A 19,995-nucleotide genomic window follows, 5' to 3' on the forward strand; every position below is an offset into this window, starting at 1 on the left:
TTTGGGGGGGGGGGCGGTAATGAAAGTGCGTACGGTGGTGCTCCAGGCGATGACGGTGTTGTTGCGGGTGTTGATGAAGATGGCCTGGGGCTCCAGCTGTACCGACCGCGCCTGCACGGGCTTGGACTGCGAGTCCAGCTCTCCCGTCTGCGTGCGGCACACACACATCCAACAACAACAACCGTCGGCGACGACCGTTAGATTGGTGGAGGGGGGGGGCAAACAGAGGGGAGGCGAGGACGTACGTCGAGGTCGTAGACGCGTACGCAGCCGTCGGCCTCGCAGGTGTAGAGCTTTTCGTCGGGGGTGACCATCATGAACTCGATGGACTGGCCCTGGTTCATGAACACACTGCCCTGGACGGCCTGCCGCACCGGGCTGTCCTCCCCCTCTTCCTCCGAACTCGACCCCTTCTTCTTGGAGCGCTTCATTTCAGGCTTCTCTTTATGGCTTCGTCGAGTCTCTCTCTCTCTCTCCCTACCTCCTCTTGGTTCCTCCTCTTGGTTCACTTCACTCTCCCGCCCTTTTCTTCTCAGCAGCAGCAGCGGCGGCGGCGGCAGATGGTGAGAGAAGAGGAGTGCGCAAAACGGGGTCGCCCAGCAGATGACCGCCACGTTGTCCGGGGCGACGCGCGTGCTGTTGACCGAAAGGGCAGCGCACCGCCTTTTTTTAGGGCACCTACCAGATCGGGACACTCGCGGTCTCGTGAGGCGACGCTGCTGCTGCTGAGGCGGAAGTGGAGGGAGAGGGGCGTGCATTCAAAACGTTCGTAGCAGGTGATGGTGGTGGCGGTGGTGGTGGGTAGGCGAACTAGTAGTGGTGAACTCAGGTCTTTTGAACCGGGAGGGTCGCAGGTCATACAATGGAGGGGAGCTCCGTTCCGCCGATGGCTTGAGCGGAAGAGAACAGTTGCACGAGGCACGATCAGTCCATGTCGGCGGGCTTGAGGGAGACCTTGTTGCCAGAGTTGCCGGAGGCACCCCCGAACCAGGAGTCGGCCGTGTAGGCAGGTTGCCCGTCCCACGTGTCGGGGAACTAGACACACACGACACACAGGACACACACAGGACCGCAACCACACATCGATTAGCACCACCGCACGACACGATAGTGGGGGGGGAGGGCGGCATCTGAAGCGGTCTGTGAGTGGGAAAAGTGCGCACCAGGTCGTCCTGGAAGAAGTCCTTGTTGAGGCGGGGCACCATGAAGGAGATGGGGATCACCTCCCTGCCCGACAGCTTGTAGAACCTCGCTGGACTCACGCACACACGCACCATGCCATAGCCAGACTGAGCGCGCAGGCCCTGAAGGACGTTGGGGCGGGGGGGGGCTCTGCAGAGAAGGACTCGTACCAATCTCGCACTCCTTGACGTTGAGGCCGTGCTTGGGCACGCACGTGATGCCGGCCGCCGGCTTGTTCGACTGTTTGGTGGTGGGTGGTGGTGAGGGGATAGCGCACAGTCAGGCGAGACTCGTTTTTCACCGAAGCGGAGGGGCCACCCACGTGTGGATTAGAGGGAGGGGGGGGGGGAATAGATGGAATGTAGGTGGGTACGTGCCTTGTACTCGACGAGCGGGTTGAGGAAGGGCGCCGAGTCGGTGAGCTCGAAGGTGCGCATGAGGCCGTCGCCCTTGCCCGAGAGGAACAGCACGCCCGTGTCGGCGTCGTACACCGGCAGCAGCATCCTGTCGCACACAACCGCCGCCGCCACCACCGCAAGCGCGATGAGCCCAACCATGGCCCTCATGCCCGTCGACACCGCCGCGGAGACGAGATGGGGGTACGTACGCGGGAGAGACGTCGAGCTTCTGGGTGACGAGCGGCTGGGCAAAGTTACGGGGATCCCACACGCGGATCTGCACCACCAGCCACCAGCCACCAGCCACCATGAGGAGGAGGAGGAGGAGGATGTGCGTGGTAATACCCCCCCTTCCCGGTCACTGTGTCGCAGGGGGGAGGGAGGATGGGTGGTGCGACGTACCTCCCTCTCGCTCTGGCGGGTGAAGCCGGTGGTGAGGATCTGGCCGAGGGGACCCAGCCACTGGACACGCCCGCCCTTGGTTCCCTCGTGGGCCGCCACCTCCTGCCAGCAGCAGCCAGCAGCAGCAGCAGCAGCAGGTGCATGGTGAGCGAGTATTTCGCGCGCGCGCACACACTCAGTACGTCAGGGAGAGAAGAAGGTCGCGGTCGCGGTCGCGGTCGGGGTGGTGGGATGCGTACCGACACGACGGCCTTGCCGCGGGGGTCGAAGATGCGCAGCTTCTTGTCTGCATGCACGCACGTGGGTGGGTGGGTGGGTGGGTGGTTGACGAAGATGAGCACACACCACTCGTAGCGTGCGGGTGGTGGTGGTGGTGGTGGTGGGTGAGGTGCGGTGGGGGCGCATGTGCGTACCCTTGCAGAAGGTGGCGAGCTGGGAGCCGTCGGGGTTCCAGGTCAGGGACGTGATCTGGTCCCGGTGATCGGTCAGCACCACGCGCTCGCCCGCCGACTCGACGTCCCTGCCCCAATGGTGGTGAGAAACTTGTGGGAGATCATAACGGAAGGATTGGAGGAGTGTGGCGGGTGGTGGCTGGCGGGTGGTGGCTGGCGGGTGGTGAGTTGTGAACGAACCACAGGCGGACGGTCTTGTCGGCACCGACGGTCACGAGCACGCCCTCGGCCAGCGGGTGGAAGTCGATCAACCTGCACCCGCGTGGTGGACGCACGGTGAGACGAAGGAAGAGTCGCGTCATCGACTGAAAGCGGGGGCAAGGGTGGTGGTCGTGGTGGTGGTGGTGGTGGCCGGAGTACATACACGAGGCGAGTGGCGTGTCCGCCGGCAAAGGTCTGCACGGGGGTGGTGATGTCCGCCGTGAGGCCTCCCTCGGGGAAGCGCCACAGGTGGGCTGCATTCACCCATTCCACCGCCGCGACACGACACGACCAACGACCAACGACACGGCACGCAGGTGAGTGAGCGTAGAGTATTGGAGGGCGAGCCGAGTCGTGGAGGAAGGAGGCGGGAGCGGGGTACCCTTGGCGTCCTGCGTGGCGGTGGCCACGAGGTGGTCGTCGAACGGGTGGAAGGCGAACGCGTTCACCGAGGCCTCGTCGTCCTATGCCATGCAATGCCAGCCACCAGCCACCACCAGCAAGCCGCAGCCGCCGCCGCCGCCGGGTAAGCACGAGGCCGGAAAGGCGCGCAAAGCTGGAGGAGGTGGAGGTGGAGAGTGCGTACCTGGACGATGAGGGGCAGGTTGTCGCGGTCGACGGCGCCGGGCGTGGCGAGGGGCACCACGCACAGAGTGCCAGGCGTGGCCCACGGTACCGCGAAGTAGCGGCCATTGGCTGCTCTCACCACCAGGCAACAACAAATAACAATTTTTAAAACCATAAATATCGTCAGTCGGCTGTTCCGTTCTACACGCCCCCCCCCCTCGCACGCGTTTGAAGCGGTGGTGCGAAGGAAAAGGAGAACGCGTTTTCTTATTTCTTGTGACAGATGGGGGGGAGGCCTCGTACCGCGAATAAGATCGGCGTCGGGAGCAGGCGAGCTGCACAGAAAAAAGGAGTACCACGAGGTCAGACGAACGAACGCCCCACCACGACCCTCGCGAGTGTCAACAGCTTTGGTGGGGGGCTTTACCCGACGTTGACGTTGTTGAAGCAGTTGCGCTGCTGCTCGTCCTTGCCGAAGAGGTGGCGGTACTTGCTCGCTACGCGCACGAGAACAGAGTTGAGTGCGGTGCGATACCAGAGCACGTGAGGCGGTTGGAGGGGGGGGGTATTGAATACCTCTGATCTTGGTGGTCATGGTGAGTGATGTGATTATGTTTGTTCGTGTGGCGTTGTTCAACTCTCGTTATTGCATGCCACGCATTCCGACGGCACAAAGGGAAAAGGCCAGGAAAAAGAGAAAACCGGCAGTAGCCGGCAAATCGATCTTACACACCGCAATGGGAGACGTACGTGGATTGGCGCTGTGTAGTGAAGGCTTGGCACTGTACTAACGTCTCTTCTGGGCAGCGCGGAGCACCTGGATCGGGAGGACCCAGTAAATGGGCTCTCCGAAAGGAGGCCAAGCGCCAGATGTACGCCCTCAGCACGGAGAAGGCGCCCACGATCCGCCCCCTGGGTGTCCGGTATCCCCACCTCCCCAATCTTTTCATTTGCGGGCGCAACGCGCACATCTTTTCACGGCAGAACCTCACTGCCGCTGGGTTATCTTCACGTGTTGATCGCAGAGGCAAGTCGCGCGCGCCGGCCAACTACCAGTGCCAGAAGTGCCTCAACTACGGGCACTACACCTACGAGTGTTCGGGCTCGGCTGTGTACATGAAGCGTCCGTCCCGCAGCGAGGTCATTCGCGACCCCTCGCTCCACCCTTCCTACACGCTCGACGTCCCGCCTCCCGAGCTGCCCGAGTACGTGTTTCCGCCCTCTTCGCGCCCGTGTGTGTCGTGTGTGTGTGCGTGCGCGCCATCCAGCCGTCTCACTACGTGGGGTATCGGTTTGTGTGCGATGGTGATGCGCAGCGCCACGAAGCAGATCCAAGCGGAGGTGGCCAAGTGGAAGGAGGCCAGAGACAAGAAGAAGAGAAAGGAGGAGAGGAAGCACAGGAAGAAGAGGAAGCGCGATGACAGGTACGCAGCGCCCGTTCTCTGCATTTCGTTCGACGCGTGTTTTTCCCCTTTGTTTTAACAAACATTCTTTTTCGGTGGCGTGTGCAGTTCCTCGTCCGACTCCTCGTCCGATTCATCGTCAGACTCCGACAGCAGCAGCGACAGCGACAGCTCGTCCGACTCGTCTGATTCTTCATCGGACTCAGACTCTTCCTCAGATTCGTCGTCCTCGCCCTCGGACTCAAGCGATAGGTACCAACGTCCTTACCTCTCCACGCCGGCTCCGTGTGCGTGTGCGGTGAGATGCGTGCGCGTGCGTGCGTGTACGTGGCACAGTGTATGTGTGGCGTCCCCTTACCAGACTTGGCTTGTGGCGGTGGTGGGCCGGAGCAGCGAGAGCGAGAGCAGCGGAGATGACCGGCGCGCGAAGAAAGCCAAGAGCAGGGATCATAAGAAGGACGTCGACAAGGATGACGGCGCCAAGGGCGACAGGCAATCCTCGCGAGGCCGCTCCCACCGCGACGACGACGAGCGCTCGCCCTCCCCCAAGCGCGCCCGCGAGGCCGAAAACGGGGAAGCCAAGAGAAGCCACCGCGCCAGCCGCGACCGGCGCTCGCGTTCCCGCACCCCTCCGCGTCGCGACGAGGGCTCCCCCGCGAGAGCTGATTCGAGGGAGCGGGAGCGCGGGCGGGACAGGGACGAGCACCACGACCGCGACCGCGGTGGAAGGGACCGAGGCAGGGAAGACACGAGGGACCGGGACAGGTCCGCCCACAGAGGCAGAGACGACCGGGACAGCGAGAGAGGCAGAGAAAGGAGGCGGAGCAGAGAGAGGGAAGACAGAGGCAGAGAGAGGGACAGAGAGTGGGGGAGGGACGACGACCGTCGCCACAGGCGCTGAAGGTAGGACGACCATGAACGGGTGCTCTACGAAAAGAAATGCAGGAGAAAATCGATTTTCTATCTTGGCCAAAAGATTGGCTGCCGTCTTTTGCATTGGTTTGTGGATTGTTTCGATCGACGGATGGGAGAGGCAGGCTTTGCTCGGGAGTGTGCGCGTGTGGGGGTGGCTGGCATCGCTCAGCAGGTGGGCTTTTCAGGGGTGCAGGCCACGGCCGCCGATACCCTCGCCAACATTCTACACAAATGTATGCCCTTACCCCCTCCCCAAAGATTCTCACTGCTCTGCAGAAGGGATGCAAACCATCAATGGTGCATACACAGACATCGAAGAGGTGGGGCACAGGGCGCACCTGTACGCCGAGTTGGCGGGGCGCATAGAGGCCAACTTCAACGACGTACGACTCACCTTTGACGAGCTGGGCCTCGACTTACGAGAGCTCTCGCACTACTCGGCCACCCTCGACGAAACGCCCTTCCCCAAAGGCACCCGCGCCCCTCTACACCCTCCTTCTTCCCTCGGTCTCTCTTGTGCTGACGTGTCGCGGTGTCGCGGCGGTGGTGGTGGTGGAGCAGCCATGCCAGAGTGGCCGGTGAAGAAAAAGAAAGGGCGGGCGGCACCTGGGCTGAAGGACCCCGAGGAACCGCTGCCGCCGCACATTCCCCCGTTCCTGCCGGCCTTCCCCAGCAAGCACGCCTACATCGCCAGCCCGGCCTACCAGGAGCGCCTCGAGGTATACTTTCTATGCGTGCCCTGTCTCGCCCGCTGATGGCCATGGCCGGGGGCAACGATGAATGAAGCTCACGGCTCACCTGCCACGCCCGTGACGTGCAGGACGCCACGGAGGTGCGGCGGCTACGCAGCAAACGCAGGAGGCAGGTCGAAGCTGCCGTCACGCGGTTGGCCGACCACATCGCGATCGCCCCCATCACCACCTACGACCACGCCGGTACCACAGCTACCCCCCCCCCTCCCCCCACAACTGCCTTTTCTTCCGTACCCCATGGGGAGGAGCAACTGCTGACATTCCATTGCTTCGCCCGGTGGTCCCGTCTGCCAGACAATCCGTTCCTGCAGCGACCAACGGTCTTGCCGTCGCAGCAGGCCGCCTTTGACTTTGGCGGTTCGTTCTCTCCTCCATCCCGGCCGGAAGACTTTAAACTAACGGGGGGGAGGGGGGCGACGTGGACAGGCGAGGAAGGGGAGGGAACCTTTGCCGCGCCGAGCCCACTCGAGCCCACCTCGCGCCACGTGGCGGCGTCCTACGCCACGTACGGCCGCTTCTCTCCTCTCCACGGACCACTGACACGGAAACCTGCGAGGCCTGACCGGTGTTGGCTGGTGGTGGCGGCTGGTGGTGGCTGGTGGGAATGTGCAGATTGAAGACGGAAGAGCTCAAGGAGGAGGAAAAAGAGAAGCGCGTGCTGCTGAGGAAGAAGATGAAGACCCAGAGCCACCTGGACGACACGCCCGACAAGGTACCACTCTCACCCGTGAAAGAAAGGGATACCCCCCCTCTGAAGATCCAAGACCTCTCGTGACACGTTGGTCCCTCCCTTGTGTTGCGGTACCACAACAGGCCAAGAAGAAGGCCAAGTGGGAGAAGATCCTGGCCCTCACCCACGACGCGCCCGTCGAGTCCCTCAACGACGCCGGTGCGCCCGACCGCGCCTTCTCCCCACGCGGCGAAAGGTCGCCCATGCCGCCAGGCCGCCACGCCCGCTTCGACGACGACTTCTCCCCGTGAGCGCGACCGGCCCAACAAAGAGCTGCCTCCTCATCGTGGAGCAGAGGAGTGGGGGCAATTACACATCATTCGCTTTTTTTTTCATGGCACAACCATGGCACCATTTGCATTCACAGGGTGTCCGAGCTGCGGGGGCCGCTCGCGGGGAAAGCACCGGACACAGGGCGCGGAGGAACGGCGGGCGGCGCACCGGCAAGAAGAGGGAACGGGTCTGGTGCCAGACACGCACGCACGCCATTCATTGCACGGGGTGAGGAGCGTTGGTTGGTTGGTTGGTTGTGAGCACCGGTGTAGCAAGGCAGGAGGCGCGTACCGCTGCTCGGCGCCGACTCGGGCTTGGAGGGGCGGGCGGGCACCGGCGGAGGACGCGACGGGGCCGGGGCCGGCGGTAGATCGGGGAGGGGCTTCTTCGCGGGCGGCGAAGAGGAAAGGGCGCGAGCGCTCCCGCCCTCCTTGTCGTCGTCGTTGTCATCGTCGTCGTGGTGGTGGAGTGCGACGGGCAGGGGCTGGGAGAACAGCTGCACGGGCGGCGCCTGCTGCAGCACCTGCAGGTGGGGAAAGGGCGACACGTGCGCCGTGGGCTGCTGCGGGAGAGGAGGCAGCGGCCCCGACGAGCGTGGTGAAGGTCCCGACGCCGCAGTGTCGCTGGTTGGTGGGGGCGCGGGCAAGGCCGCCGAGGGAGCCGCCGCGGAGGAAGAGGCTCCGGCGGAGGCGGCGGGGGGCGGAGGCAGCGGGTTGCTGGGGCGCGGGAGGGGCTTGTGCCTGTCGGCGGCCTTTCCGCCCATCACCTCGACGACGGGCATCGGGGCGGGCGCCGACGAGAGCTGGCGAGGTCGCGCGGGCAGGACGGGTGCGCTGGTGGACACCTCCCCGCCCTTCTTCAGCATCGGCTCCTTGCCCGAGGTCTTGTGGCCAGCGCCGCCCTGAGAACGTGTGCCAGGAGAGGCAGTGTTGGCGTCGAGACTCATCGAGCAGGGGGGGGGGCTCACGCACGCGCGCAGTGCGGCGGTGATTTGGCGTGTGGGGGGGGGTGTACTGGTGGTACGTACCGTTGCGGAGTCGCCGTTGCCGTGGGCGGCCGAGTCTGCGAGGGGCAGCAGCATGGTGGTGATCCTCTCCAGGGCCTTCCGATCGGGGTGGTCGGCACCCGTGCAGCCCAGCAGCTCCTGCGCGCAGATCGTGTGAGGCCAACACGACAAACACACGACACACACACACCACACACACGACACACACACACGACACACGACACACGACACACGACACACGACACACGACACACGACACACGACACACGACACACGACACGGACAAGCAATCAATGAATCGAGAGGGGGGGAGGGCGTGTTACCTTGAGGAGGGCGGCGTAGAGGAAGGAGCGGAGGGCGGGCTTGCGCAGGATTTCGCTGAGGTCGTCCTCGCCGCTGGCGTCGCGGTCGTTGAGGTAGGCCCCGAATCGGCGGTTGGACTGGCGCAGGCGGGCGATGGTGGCCACGTAGCTCTCCACCCGCGACGAGAACTCCATCTCTATCGCCACGAACTCCGTCTGCAACACAACACACAACACACAACACGGCACACAACACGGCACACGGCACGACACACACACACAACACGGCACACGGCACACAACACGTACGAGTGTCAGTGACGGACCTCCCAGAAGCGACTGGGGATTGGGGGAATTAGGGAGGGGATCGATACGAGCTGTAGGAAGACCTGGACGACGGTGCGCTCGAGGGGCGGAAGGCCGTCCCACTTCTCCAGCTTGGCCTCGAGGTCCTGCCACGATTGCGCGTGTCGTGTCGTGTCGTGTCGTGGTATTTTATAGCCACGGGGAGGTGAGTGAACTCAGCGCGCGGGGTTGAGGAGGAGAGAAGAGGCATATAATAGATAAATTAGATAACAGATAAATATGATATTCATATACCTTGACGATCTTGTGGTGGTAGTTGTAGATGACCATGACCCGCCCGAACATTTCGTGCAGCTCCGTGAGCTCCAGGAACATGTCCTCGCTGTAGAGCTTGATGAAGGGCTGCAGGCTGTCGATGAAGCTGCGCTCCGAATCCAGGATGCTCTGCACCACCGCCTTCCGCCGATCTGTACCCGCCCACCCAAACGACCCGTTACAGCCTTGTGTGACCGCCCCTTGGGCTGGTGTGTGTGTGTGTGTGTGTCGTCATGTGTGTCATACCCTCGACGACGGGCGGGGATCCAGGCGCAGTGGGCTCCTTCGCGTCGCTGCTGGCCGTCGCCTCCGGCACGGCTCCCGTGGTACGCTTCTTGGTCCTGGACGCCGATGCGATGCGCCGGTTAATCCATGGCCGGCGGCGGGGCCGATGAACTAGGAGGAGGAGGCGGTGTGGTGGTGGTGGTGGTGGTGGTGGTGGTGGTGGTGTGGGTACCGTGGGATGGTGATGTAGCGTCGGTTGGGCATGACGGTCTTCTCGATGAGGATGTTGGTGAGCTTGTTGAGGATGAGGTTGTTGAGCTTGGGGAAGTTGCGGATCTGGCGCTTGTCCCCGCCCACCACGCTCTCCAGTCGGATGTCCATCACCGGCACCGAGTAGAAGCTCACCGAGAACCGCTCCGCCGGCCACGGCGCGCAATGGATGTGCATCTACCGCCGGTACCACACATCGCACACACGCACGCCGCACACGCACGTCAATGACCACACGAGATTGTGACAAAGCGGGGTGTGTCGGAACGCACCTTACCGGTGAGGGAGTGGAGGGTGGCGGTGATGCAGAACGGGATGCAGGTCTTCTGGGTGACCCACACGTTGCCGGTGAACTTGACGAACGCGGGCCTGTCCTCGCCCCGGTAGTCCAGCACCAGGTCGATGCCCTGCACAACACACACACACAACAACAACACACAACACACACATTGTGGTGAATGTTCGTCCGCATACGCGACGAATGGGGTGTTGGGGTGGCGTTTGGGGGGGGGAGGGTCCTGTACCAATTCACCGGAGCGTCGCTGGGGCAGGATCTTGATGCCGGACATCTTGGGCACGAAGTCGCCCAGGCTCAGGTCCACCACATCAATCCGCTCCTGCGGGTGGTGTGCGTAAGTTACTTTGCGTTGGCTGCGCTGCTGCCAAGCGCGGAGAACGACAGTGAATCGAGCGAAAGAGTGTAAATTTGCGCACCAGGAAGCCGGCGAGCTTCTTTTCGGCGAGCTTGGCCTTCATCTTGGTCTCCAGGAACGTTTTGATGACCACCACCAGCTCCTCGGAATTCCTGAAAGGCGGACCCTTGTCAGCCCACCACACAGCGTAGCAAGAGGTGTCGCGCGCGTGAGTGTGTCGTGTGTGTGTGTGTGTGTGTGTACCTGAAGTTAAACCAGAAGCGCGAGGTGAGAGCATTAATCCATTCGGCACTCTCGATCTTCAGGAACTCGTTCGCCGTTTCCTCGGCCGTGCTCTCGCCCACCGCAGTAGAGCCCGCCGCAGATTGGCCTGCTGGCGGGGGGTCACTAAATGTGCCGCGTGTCGTGTGCGCACGTGCGTGCAGAGAGCACGAGGCTTGAAAGTAGGCGATCGCGTACCCGAGGCGTTGCCCTCCGACGCGGCGTTCGTCGCCGTCGTCCCAACCACAGGCTCGCTAGACCTGCGAGTCAGCAGCCACCACCCCAAATTTGTTTAAAACAATTTAAGACAAGACATAACAAATAACAAAACAACATGAAATAAAAAACGATAGAAAAGGGGGGTACGGGAGGCAGGCAGGTGGTACGTGGAGGGAATGGATGACGACGACAACGACGCAGCCGAGGCAGAGGACGAGGTCGGCCCCGATGACGAGGGCAGCGACGGCATCGAGCGCGGAGAGATGACAGGCGCCGCAGCGCTGCCCTCGAGGCTCCCCTGCACAATTGGTCAGGCGAGGGCATCGCACAGCACAGGAGGTGGAGCCAAAAGAGAGAGAAGAGGAAGAGTACCGAAGTGTAGCGGGCGCCAGCCGAAAGGGCGCTGTGCCAGAGCGTGGCGTACTCGGCAGTGTCGGCGATCACGTAGATGTGGTCCAGGCCCGCCGTCAGCTCGCTCGCCCTGTGTTCGTCCCACACACGTCAACATATGTATAATTATAATAATAATAATAATAATGAGAAAATCAAAGACAAGGGCAGGGTACCTGCGGGAGAGCTTGACGGCGTTCTTGGGCCGCTGGACGATCTCGGCAGTGCACCCGCGCAGGTCCACCTCCCACCTCTCATTGGCCGCGAAGATCTTCGCAAGAAAAATAGAAGAATAGAAAAATAGTGTTGCGGTTGGTTGATCACGAGCTCTCCGGAGCGGGCGGGCATTGGGGGGGGGGCTACCTTCTCGGTGTTGTAGGTGGCGAAGACCAGGGATTTGGCCGTGGCGAATCGCTTTTGCACCTGCTTGGGGTCGTCCTCCCGCTGGATGCGCACCCACCCGTGTGTGCCCTCCGTGGTCACCGTGGGCTGGCCACCACCACCACCAGACACGTGAGAAACCACCGGTGGGGCTCGGTCACACACACACACACACACACAGAGAGAGAGAGAGGCTTTACCTTGTAGCCGCGCAGTTCCTGGAAGGCGCTCTTCATGCGCTCCTTGCGCGACATAAGGCTCGTAGCCGCTTCCAGCGGTCCGCTCTGTGTGCGGGTTGCATCCGACACCAATCCCAGTTGGCGACCAATCAGCAAACCACGCACGACACACGACACACGACACACGACACACGGCATGCGCAGGCACAGGTACCCTGCTCTGAGGCTTTTCGGCAATGCTCTCGTACGGCTCGCAGATCTTGAGGAGCGAGTGGTACCTGCAATGCCGTGGGCGGATTACGACTCGCACCATCAGCCTGAGTGAAAAAAGAATCCAGAAACCTGCGGCTGCTGGGAACGCTGCGCACCATCTGAGCTGCACGGTCTCGGATTGGGTGATGAGGTAGATGTAGTCGGACTTGTCGGCCACCTTGCGGTTGGTGTGGCTGATCTCCACCGCGTACGTCAACTGATGACCATTATTACACCATGCATGCCACGCACCAAACACCACCGCCACCACGTGGTGAGCCAAGCCGAGCCAAGCGCAGACAACGACACCAGCAACCACGCGTGGGAGGGGGGCAAGGGGCACACCTTGTTCTTTTCATCGTCCATGGTGCGCACCAGGCACCCATCGAGTCCGATCACCTCGTACTCATCCAGGGCGTCTCCCTCCTGGCCACGATGTGCGGCACGCGGCGAGTCATGCGTGATGCGAGTGGAAAACAATAATAATATATAATAATATAATATTATTTTAATAAATAATAAAGGCAAATGGGTAAAGGAAAGGGAGGAGGTACGCGCGGGCCGTGGTAGAGGTCGGTGTCGCGCACGAAGGCGTAGCAGGCCTTGCGCGTCTTGCGCTTGCCCGCCATCTGGAGGCTGATCCACCCGGCCACCAGACAGCCGCCCATCCCGCCCACCTGCCCGCTACCGCCCTCCTCCTCTCCGTCCTCGTGTTCGCCCTGTCACCGCCCAAACAGAAGACACACACGCACACGCACACACATACGACACACGACACGACACACACGACACACACATGACACACGGGTCTTAGCTACGTAGAATGGAAGGTGAGAAAGCGATGAGGTGGGGGTTGCGTTTGGTACGTCGATGTCGGCGTGCGGGGTGGAAGGAGACGAGGGGTCGGCGGACGCGAGGGGCATGGTGGGCGGGCGAGTGCGTGGCGCGTTGACGCCGGGCGTGTACTGCGCGGCCTGTCGCATGAGCTCGGCGTGGTCGCCGTTGATCTGCGCGTCGAGAGGGGGCGGCTCGAATGGCACGTCGCCCCGCTCTACGGCTTCGCTATACTCCCTGCTCCGTTCCGCCGCTCTACACCGAGTGCACACGACCACGCCATAAAGCGAAAATAAATGATAAATGATAAATGTTTTGAATTAATAAATACACAATCAATGGTTAATGATTTGAATTGCAAAGAAAGATGAAAAGGATGTCGCTACGCCAAAAGCACAAGCCGGGCAACCCGGCAGCGTGGGGTGCGAGGGGGGGGGTACGCATGGCGAGACTGAAGCTGGGACTCTTCGACGCGGCTCAGAAGGTGTACGCCGACGTAGGCGGCAATAGCGAGGGACACAATAGCGCCCAGCAAAAAGGAGCCGGCCAGCAGCCACAGCAGCCCCAGCATCTCGTGTTGTGCTCTCGTTCTCTTGTGCTTTTGATTTTTGTCGACCAACACATTTTTCCTTGCTGAAAATACTCTAAAATCACCGCAAATAACTTCGTAGAAATTCTATCGTCTGCCCATTGTCAAGAACAGATCCAACAGATTCAGCAGCAGATGGACATTCAACGGTACTGTCTACTTCTCCAGTTTTTCAGCTCGAGCAGTATCTACAACAAGCCTTGGTGGTGGGGGCAATAGGTCATGGGCTAAGAACAAGGGCGTGGTGCAGTCTGGCCCGGCCAAACAGCTCCTGCTCTTGTCGCTGTTGCACAAGAATGGGCGCTTGTCTCGATCTCAGCTCACCACGCTCAAGGTGCGAGTAGTGCCTCGTGATATCACCACCCGCTACAAAAGAACAGCCAGAGAGATGATGCTGACCTCACCCCCCCCACACAAAGGATCTGGTGGTGGAGCGGAACGATAGCGTGGGGTACGTGGTGCAGGTGTTTGAGCTCATGGACGACGATTTCGACGAGCTCGAGGACAACCTCAAGCACCTGTGCAAATGTACGTCGTCGGCGTAGTAGTAGTGGCCACTACTCGAACGGACCCTCTAACGAACGACTCACGCGCGGTGCCACTGCAGACGAGGAGGAGAGGCGGGCAGAGGAGGGAACCGTGGCCAGACCATCGATGGCCGCTGCCCACCAGGGAGGAGGCGCCTTCTCGTTTGCCTCGTCGTCGCCGCCGCCGGCTGGCCAGTTCGCTCTGTCGGCAGAAGCAGGAGGCCTCACCGAACTTGGCTGGTTGCGACACCTGGGTCCCGAGTTCGCGAAGGTGCGCCGAGTCTTTCACACGACACACGACACACACGACACACACACACACACACAATCCGTGTTACGACAAACTCACTACATATGCGTGTGTGCGGTTGCCAGCCCTACTTCCGCAGCCTTCTGGCATCGGTCGCTGCCGAGCGGCAAGCGCACACGGTCTACCCTCCGGAGGAGAGCGTCTACAGCGCTTTCAATTACACTCCACTCGACCAGGTGCGTTCGTCGCTGTCCGGATCGGCTCCCACTCCGGCGCGTCGTGCTGACCACGCCACAACACACGACACACACGACACACACAGGTGAAGGTGGTGATCCTGGGTCAGGACCCGTACTTCAACGAGAACCAGGCCCACGGCCTCTCCTTCTCGGTGACCCGGGGCGTGGCGGTGCCGCCCTCCCTCAAGAAGATCTACGCCGAGCTCGAGCGCAGCATCCCCGGCTGGCGGCGCCCCAACCACGGCTGCCTCACCGAGTGGGCGCAGCGCGGCGTCCTGCTCCTCAACGCCACGTACACCCTCCTTTGCCGCACCTCATGATTCGTTCATGGAATTCGCCGCACGGCTGATTCATTCGACTCATGCTGGTGGTGATGCTGAACATGACCAGGTTGACCGTGCGGGCCGGCATTGCCAACTCGCACGCCAAGTTCGGATGGCAGACGTTCACGGACGAGGTCATCAAGTAAGTACCTGCCTTCTGTCCGCCATCTCGTGCTGTTCTTTCTTCTTCTTCTCGTTTTTGGCTTTGCGCTGATCCGGCCGCATTGTGCGCACGCCAGGGTGTTGAACAGGGAGTGCGAGGGAGTGGTGTACCTGCTGTGGGGCGAGTACGCGCAGAAGAAGGGCCGCCTCGTCGACGAGTCCCGCCACCGCGTGCTCCGCGGGCCGCACCCGTCCCCTCTGGTACGTACCAGCCAGCACGACCCTTGCCCTGTGGCGGCACAGACACAGGCACTCCACGGGCGGATGGGCCTCGTCATCACCGGACACGAGCACTCACCCGGTGGCTCGTCCTGCAGGCTCGCGGGTTCGAGGGCTGCAACCACTTCGTTCAGTGCAATGAGCTTCTGCGCCAGCTGGGCAAGACTCCCATCGACTGGTCCCTGTCGCCCTGATCACCAGCCGACCTCTCGAGCGAGAGAGCTCTGCGGGACCCCAACAACCACGGCAACCACGGCAACCACGGCAAGGAGAACAATGTATCTCTTCTTGTGTTAATACTACTTATTTACAACAAGCGAAGCAGGCAGGCTCGTCATTCCGACGCCACGAAGCCCCACACCTCCACGGAGAGTACGCTGAACTCCTCCCTGTGCGCACACAGCGTGAGGGGCAAGATGGTGCTGTGTGTGTTGTGTGTGTTGTGTGTGTTGTGTGTGTTGTGTGTGTGTGTGTGTGTGTGTTGTGTAGGAGGCACACGCACGTGGAAGCCAGCGGGGCGTTAGCAAAGGTGTCGCACGTCTGGGAGCTGCCCCCGCTGAAGTCGTCGTTGAGCCACAAGCCCATCGTCCCGCTTCCTCTGCGCAGTTCAACGACCCACCGTTGGTGATCAGTTCGAGTCAAACAACAACAATACAAATAATGCCGGTACCCGCCCACGGAGAGGAAGTCCTCGCCCGAGAGCTGGACGAAGTTGTTGGCTCCCGTCCACAGATAGAATGCCTTCTTCGGGTAGAGCTGCGCATGGCACACACACGACACGACACACACGATTCCTTGTCAGCACATAGCATACAGCAATAGAACAGGCGGCTGTGTTCGTGTGGAGCACCAAGCTACAGCAACATGTACCATGTACAAAAATGAGTTTCCGGTGCCGTAGTACTTATCCGACACCTGCCACGACTCGCTGCAGAAGGCGCCGAATATCTGATTGATCCGTACGCGTAAGCGCACACAGATCCAATGGAGTGGGCATGGATGGTGGTGGGTGGGGCTGGTTACGTGGTGCATTGAATCTTCGACGATCATCACCGTCGGTCCCTTGTTGCGTGCGCGGGTGTAGAACGTGTTGAGTGACACGCCGTGCTTGTCGGAACTGCCCACCACCCACCCGGGTGACGAGAAAACAGATCAATCAGCCCCCAATCGATCGATCACCAATGTGCCACCAACCGGCCCAGAACCAAACCTGTAGACGAGCTTCCAGTCGCAGCTTCGCTCTCGAGCGGGCAGCATGTTTTGAATCTGCGATTTGAAGTGTGAGAAAAGAGTCGACGGTGAAAAAGGAAACAACAGCGATGGCCGGCCGTACCGCGCGGATGTCGTCGATGAGAAGAAGGGACGACGGCCCCTCGTGGAGTACGGGGTCAGCTGCCGAGCCGGCGGACTCGGCCGGCAGCATCATCGACCTGACGCCGATCGCAATCACACACACATACACACACACCACACACACACACACACACTTGACTGTCAACGGCCGATGATGGAGGGAGTGCGACGTGATCGATCGCGTGGGGGGGGGGGCTAGTACCGTCGTGGGAGGGAGGCGCCGGCCTTTTGCCGTCGGTTGTGCGAGAGGGCGTTCCCGGCCTTGTGCTTCTCCATGGCCGCGCTCAGCTTTTGCACCAGCGCTTGGCTCCTGTAAGTTGCAAAATGTATTCGCCACGTCAGCTCCGTTCTAACTCCACAAACTAACTAACTTTTGGGGCACCAAGTGGCCTGCACCAACCAGGACCTTCGGGGGGGGGTGAACTAATCGATCGATAGATGGAAAATAGTAAAAAGATGCCCGTACTTGCCCGAGAAGTATTGGGCGACTGCATATTTGGGTCCTCTGCTCGTGGCATGGCCGGCACTCTCTGCCTCCCCACCGGGGTTCATCTCCCTCCGCCGCCAGTTGCAACTTTAAATTTGTCTTTTTTCCTCGCCATTTTCTCGATTTTCTCTGCAATAACAATAAAAAACGAAAACGATAGCGAAAGAGCGAGCGACTGCTGGGGCGGGGTACCGTTGACGCGACACCTGGAAGTAGAGGATCTTGCCGTTGACCACCTTGCCCTCGCTCTTCTTGTGGCCTTGCTTCACTTTCTGTTTCACGCACACCTGCACGTACGTATCCGACGACAGGCACTGCGCCGTGGCGAGCTCCGTCTCCTCTGCGTAGAGAATGAGCAAAAAGCTGACTGGGTGAGTAACAACAACAACAGCAACAGCGCCAGACGTCTTCGGTCCTGGCCGATCATGAAAGGTACCACAGCAGTCGTAGATGTCGCGGATGGAGATGTTGAGCTGATAGTGAAGAAACCTGGTTTGCGTGCAATGCTAAAGTTAACTAACTTTGTTCGGACGTCGCTCGCCAGAAAGAGAGCGGGAGGGTTGGCCGGAGAAGTAGCGCACCCTTTCTTTTGGACCGCGAGATCGCTCGGGGAGGGCTGAAAGATGAATCGCCACGACGTCACCACCAGGATGCCCAGCACCTACTCCCGCACCCGCCCACCCACCAGTAAGCAACCAAAAACGAAAGCGAATCGCGAATTGATACTCACTCGAGTGATGTAGCGCACGTACGTGATCGGTACCCTGGCAGTACTTGACGCGCTCGTCGCGGTAGACGTCGAGATTGGCCTGGGTGGCCTCCAGGAGGAGGCGATCCCGCTGGCTTGTGGCGTCCTTGCTGCTGCTGCGCTGCTGCTGCCGCTGCTGTAGCTCAACGACCGGCCCATCATGCTGCTCTGCTCACGTTTGGCGTGGAGGAGAAGCTCTGGTTCCACGATGTCTGGACGTTGGTTGTTTTTTTACAACGAGAACAACACGACACGCGCGTGTGCCACGAGCGAGTGAGGTCATAAGAGGATCATAGAAGAATATGATGATGATGGTGATGAAGAAGAAGGAAGGACTGACTTACCGGCGCTCTTGGAAAGGTCGAGGAGCGTGCCCCGCCCGAATGGGGCGCGTGAGGGAGCAGGCCTCCTCTCGTCCAGGCTGTTGCTCCTGGCCGCACGCACACACCCGCACGCACCGCACGCACAACAGACAGGTTAGGCGAGCGCTCGGCGGTATGGCGTCCGTCGATAAACAACAGCAACAGCGGCACACACCTGCGTTCGGAGCTATCGACCATGATGTCGGTGGCACCGTCGCCTTTGGTCTCGGTGTCTTCTGGCAAGTGGTGCGCCACATGCGCAACACGCACACAAGGGCGGTGGTTAGGCCAAGCGTCAGCGCAGCAGTTCCCCCCCCCCGTGTGTTGTCGTGGCGTGGTACCTCTCTGCTGCTGTGCTCGCTCGAGCGAGGGCGAAGCGCGCACGTACAGAATCTGGCCTGTTCGTACGTGGCTCCACTTGTTCAACCGGTTAATCTGCAACACCGACCAGCGCAGTAATATATTATTACCATCATTATCATTGGCAATATTGTCATACTTGCACAGCAGAAACAAGAAAATTAAAAAAAAATTGTAAATGTAAGTGTAGGATGCGAGGCGGTGCCTTCATAAGATCGGACAGTTCCATCTTGTGGCGCATGGCCACGGAGGCGAGGGTATCGCCATGGCTGAAGAAGTGGCTGCTGTACTGCCGTCGCTGGGCATGCAACCCCTCCGCCACAAGATTCTCGCTCTCCTGGCTCTTTGGTTCAGGTTCGTCCATGCTCGCACAGGTGGTGTTTTGTCAGATTGTTGTAGTGTTGCTTTTTCGCTCGCTTTATCCAGGTTCAAGGCTCGTTGTTTTGCTTTTGTTTGTCTTTTCTTTGTGTTTCTTTGTTTCTTTGTGCGACACTCTTTTTTTGTGCCGATCAAGTTCAGTGGAACAGAACGTGGTGCAAAATTGAGGTGCCAGTAGGCGGCCTACTGGCACTGTTGAAGGGCTTGAAAATTGGCCAGCGCGATGAGCGACATAGCGTGCGTCATGGCTGGGGAGGACCAGTACGGCCAGGGAGAGTTAGGGTCGTTGAAGCCTGCCCAACCAAGATCACCACATCATCATGAGCTGCTCCGCTGAAAGGCCGGTGTCGTCAGGTGGAGCAAGGGTGGTACCGGGGAATTCCTTTGGTGTGGAGTAGCCCCACCACTTGAGATCGATGAACTTCTCGTACGTCTTGAGCGGCGACACGCCCCGCATGGCGTACACGAGGTTGAACCCAGAGTCCATGTCCAGGTCGGTGGTCGTGAGCGGGTTGAGGTATGTGCCATTCCTTGCGCCATGGAACCAAGACGCACATCAGCAAATATATCTCTGAAATATAATATATATAATATATGTATATATAGAGAGAGAGTTCCATTGCCCCAGCAGTAGGGTTTGTACCGGTAGAACGAATACGTTCCAGGATAGGCAAATGGGAAGGTAGAATCGCCCTATTGAGTGGGTTTGTTAAATGAATAAATCGAAGAGTGTTTTCGTTTCAGTGGTAGGGGTGTGAGTACCTTTTCCGAGCCCGAGAAGAAGGCGTTGCCAAGCGAGAACTGCCCGGATAGCAGGTAGGTACGGAGGTATGTGACACCGCCGTACACCAGGGGCTGAACCGATGCTGGGATGTTCTTGGCCCATCGCAGTTTGCACGACGAATCGCTGCTGAGAGCCACACATATGGTGGGTGAGACGGGTGATATCGAGAATTCATCCATGGCGCATTGGGTGAATGCATACGTGGCGGGCACGCTCCACACATCGATGAGCGTGTTGATGGCCAGTGCGGTGCTGAACATGCGGTCCTCCCCTCGCTCCACACCGTTGTAGTCACCAAGAAAGTCATCCCTGAAAGAGATGATGTGTGCTGTGAGTGGACAGGTAA

General features: G+C 60.3%; 9 protein-coding genes and 1 pseudogene across 9 annotated transcripts in view; 4 read left to right on the forward strand and 6 right to left on the reverse strand.

Moving 5' to 3' along the window:
* The window catches only part of ACA1_238280 (WD40 repeat-containing protein), a gene marked incomplete at both ends in the record, with an annotated part of 2,405 nt that extends 1,974 nt beyond the window's left edge, over window positions 1-431 (reverse strand). The window contains 2 exons of the mRNA XM_004335269.1: window positions 34-147; window positions 246-431. Of these exons, the coding sequence (XP_004335317.1) occupies window positions 34-147; window positions 246-431 (300 nt within the window). The remainder of the gene's footprint in view (window positions 1-33; window positions 148-245) is intronic.
* A 493-nt stretch (window positions 432-924) lies between these two features.
* On the reverse strand, window positions 925-3,797 carry ACA1_238390 (coronin, putative; the record flags this gene model as incomplete). Its single annotated transcript, XM_004335270.1, has 15 exons — window positions 925-1,035; window positions 1,164-1,252; window positions 1,353-1,422; window positions 1,572-1,686; window positions 1,790-1,857; window positions 1,983-2,084; window positions 2,222-2,268; window positions 2,396-2,502; window positions 2,615-2,686; window positions 2,799-2,889; window positions 3,018-3,099; window positions 3,222-3,331; window positions 3,506-3,537; window positions 3,630-3,699; window positions 3,779-3,797. The coding sequence occupies 15 exons, from the start codon at window positions 3,795-3,797 to the stop codon at window positions 925-927; spliced, it is 1,185 nt and encodes a 394-aa protein (XP_004335318.1).
* Window positions 3,798-4,072: 275 nt separating this feature from the next.
* ACA1_238400 (uncharacterized protein) lies at window positions 4,073-5,506 on the forward strand (the record flags this gene model as incomplete). The annotated part of the gene is made up of 5 exons (XM_004335271.1): window positions 4,073-4,125; window positions 4,228-4,407; window positions 4,519-4,626; window positions 4,714-4,857; window positions 4,999-5,506. 5 exons carry the CDS (start codon window positions 4,073-4,075, stop codon window positions 5,504-5,506), a joined length of 993 nt encoding a protein of 330 aa, XP_004335319.1.
* A 295-nt stretch (window positions 5,507-5,801) lies between these two features.
* ACA1_238410 (uncharacterized protein) lies at window positions 5,802-7,253 on the forward strand (the record flags this gene model as incomplete). Its single annotated transcript, XM_004335272.1, has 7 exons — window positions 5,802-6,027; window positions 6,082-6,239; window positions 6,341-6,455; window positions 6,567-6,629; window positions 6,699-6,777; window positions 6,885-6,984; window positions 7,086-7,253. The coding sequence occupies 7 exons, from the start codon at window positions 5,802-5,804 to the stop codon at window positions 7,251-7,253; spliced, it is 909 nt and encodes a 302-aa protein (XP_004335320.1).
* Window positions 7,254-7,363: 110 nt separating this feature from the next.
* On the reverse strand, window positions 7,364-13,439 carry ACA1_238420 (PH domain containing protein; the record flags this gene model as incomplete). The annotated part of the gene is made up of 24 exons (XM_004335273.1): window positions 7,364-7,464; window positions 7,567-8,176; window positions 8,303-8,419; window positions 8,605-8,799; window positions 8,973-9,035; window positions 9,184-9,356; window positions 9,451-9,545; window positions 9,662-9,876; window positions 9,972-10,106; window positions 10,224-10,316; window positions 10,414-10,504; window positions 10,596-10,722; window positions 10,812-10,873; window positions 11,000-11,130; window positions 11,205-11,313; window positions 11,399-11,493; window positions 11,586-11,711; window positions 11,804-11,887; window positions 11,997-12,060; window positions 12,151-12,251; window positions 12,380-12,460; window positions 12,589-12,753; window positions 12,901-13,123; window positions 13,309-13,439. 24 exons carry the CDS (start codon window positions 13,437-13,439, stop codon window positions 7,364-7,366), a joined length of 3,387 nt encoding a protein of 1,128 aa, XP_004335321.1.
* Window positions 13,440-13,677: 238 nt separating this feature from the next.
* On the forward strand, window positions 13,678-14,793 carry ACA1_238430 (uracilDNA glycosylase, putative; the record flags this gene model as incomplete). Its single annotated transcript, XM_004335274.1, has 5 exons — window positions 13,678-13,791; window positions 13,877-13,985; window positions 14,065-14,255; window positions 14,360-14,470; window positions 14,557-14,793. Coding segments are annotated over 5 exons (762 nt in total), but the record flags the coding sequence as incomplete, so codon positions are not given.
* A 41-nt stretch (window positions 14,794-14,834) lies between these two features.
* On the forward strand, window positions 14,835-15,371 carry ACA1_238440 (UracilDNA glycosylase; the record flags this gene model as incomplete). Its single annotated transcript, XM_004335275.1, has 3 exons — window positions 14,835-14,938; window positions 15,036-15,159; window positions 15,276-15,371. 3 exons carry the CDS (start codon window positions 14,835-14,837, stop codon window positions 15,369-15,371), a joined length of 324 nt encoding a protein of 107 aa, XP_004335323.1.
* A 140-nt stretch (window positions 15,372-15,511) lies between these two features.
* On the reverse strand, window positions 15,512-16,806 carry ACA1_238450 (nuclear receptor coactivator, putative; the record flags this gene model as incomplete). Its single annotated transcript, XM_004335276.1, has 7 exons — window positions 15,512-15,566; window positions 15,716-15,775; window positions 15,848-15,933; window positions 16,201-16,294; window positions 16,388-16,443; window positions 16,511-16,607; window positions 16,733-16,806. 7 exons carry the CDS (start codon window positions 16,804-16,806, stop codon window positions 15,512-15,514), a joined length of 522 nt encoding a protein of 173 aa, XP_004335324.1.
* A 300-nt stretch (window positions 16,807-17,106) lies between these two features.
* Window positions 17,107-18,851, reverse strand: ACA1_238460 (annotated as a pseudogene).
* A 197-nt stretch (window positions 18,852-19,048) lies between these two features.
* Window positions 19,049-19,909, reverse strand: ACA1_238470 (uncharacterized protein; the record flags this gene model as incomplete). Its single annotated transcript, XM_004335277.1, has 5 exons — window positions 19,049-19,113; window positions 19,238-19,395; window positions 19,509-19,558; window positions 19,628-19,772; window positions 19,851-19,909. 5 exons carry the CDS (start codon window positions 19,907-19,909, stop codon window positions 19,049-19,051), a joined length of 477 nt encoding a protein of 158 aa, XP_004335325.1.
* Between the last annotated feature and the right edge of the window lie 86 nt (window positions 19,910-19,995).

Source organism: Acanthamoeba castellanii (assembly GCF_000313135.1).
Source record: "Acanthamoeba castellanii str. Neff unplaced genomic scaffold scf7180000084763, whole genome shotgun sequence".
Lineage (NCBI taxonomy): Eukaryota > Discosea > Longamoebia > Acanthamoebidae > Acanthamoeba > Acanthamoeba castellanii.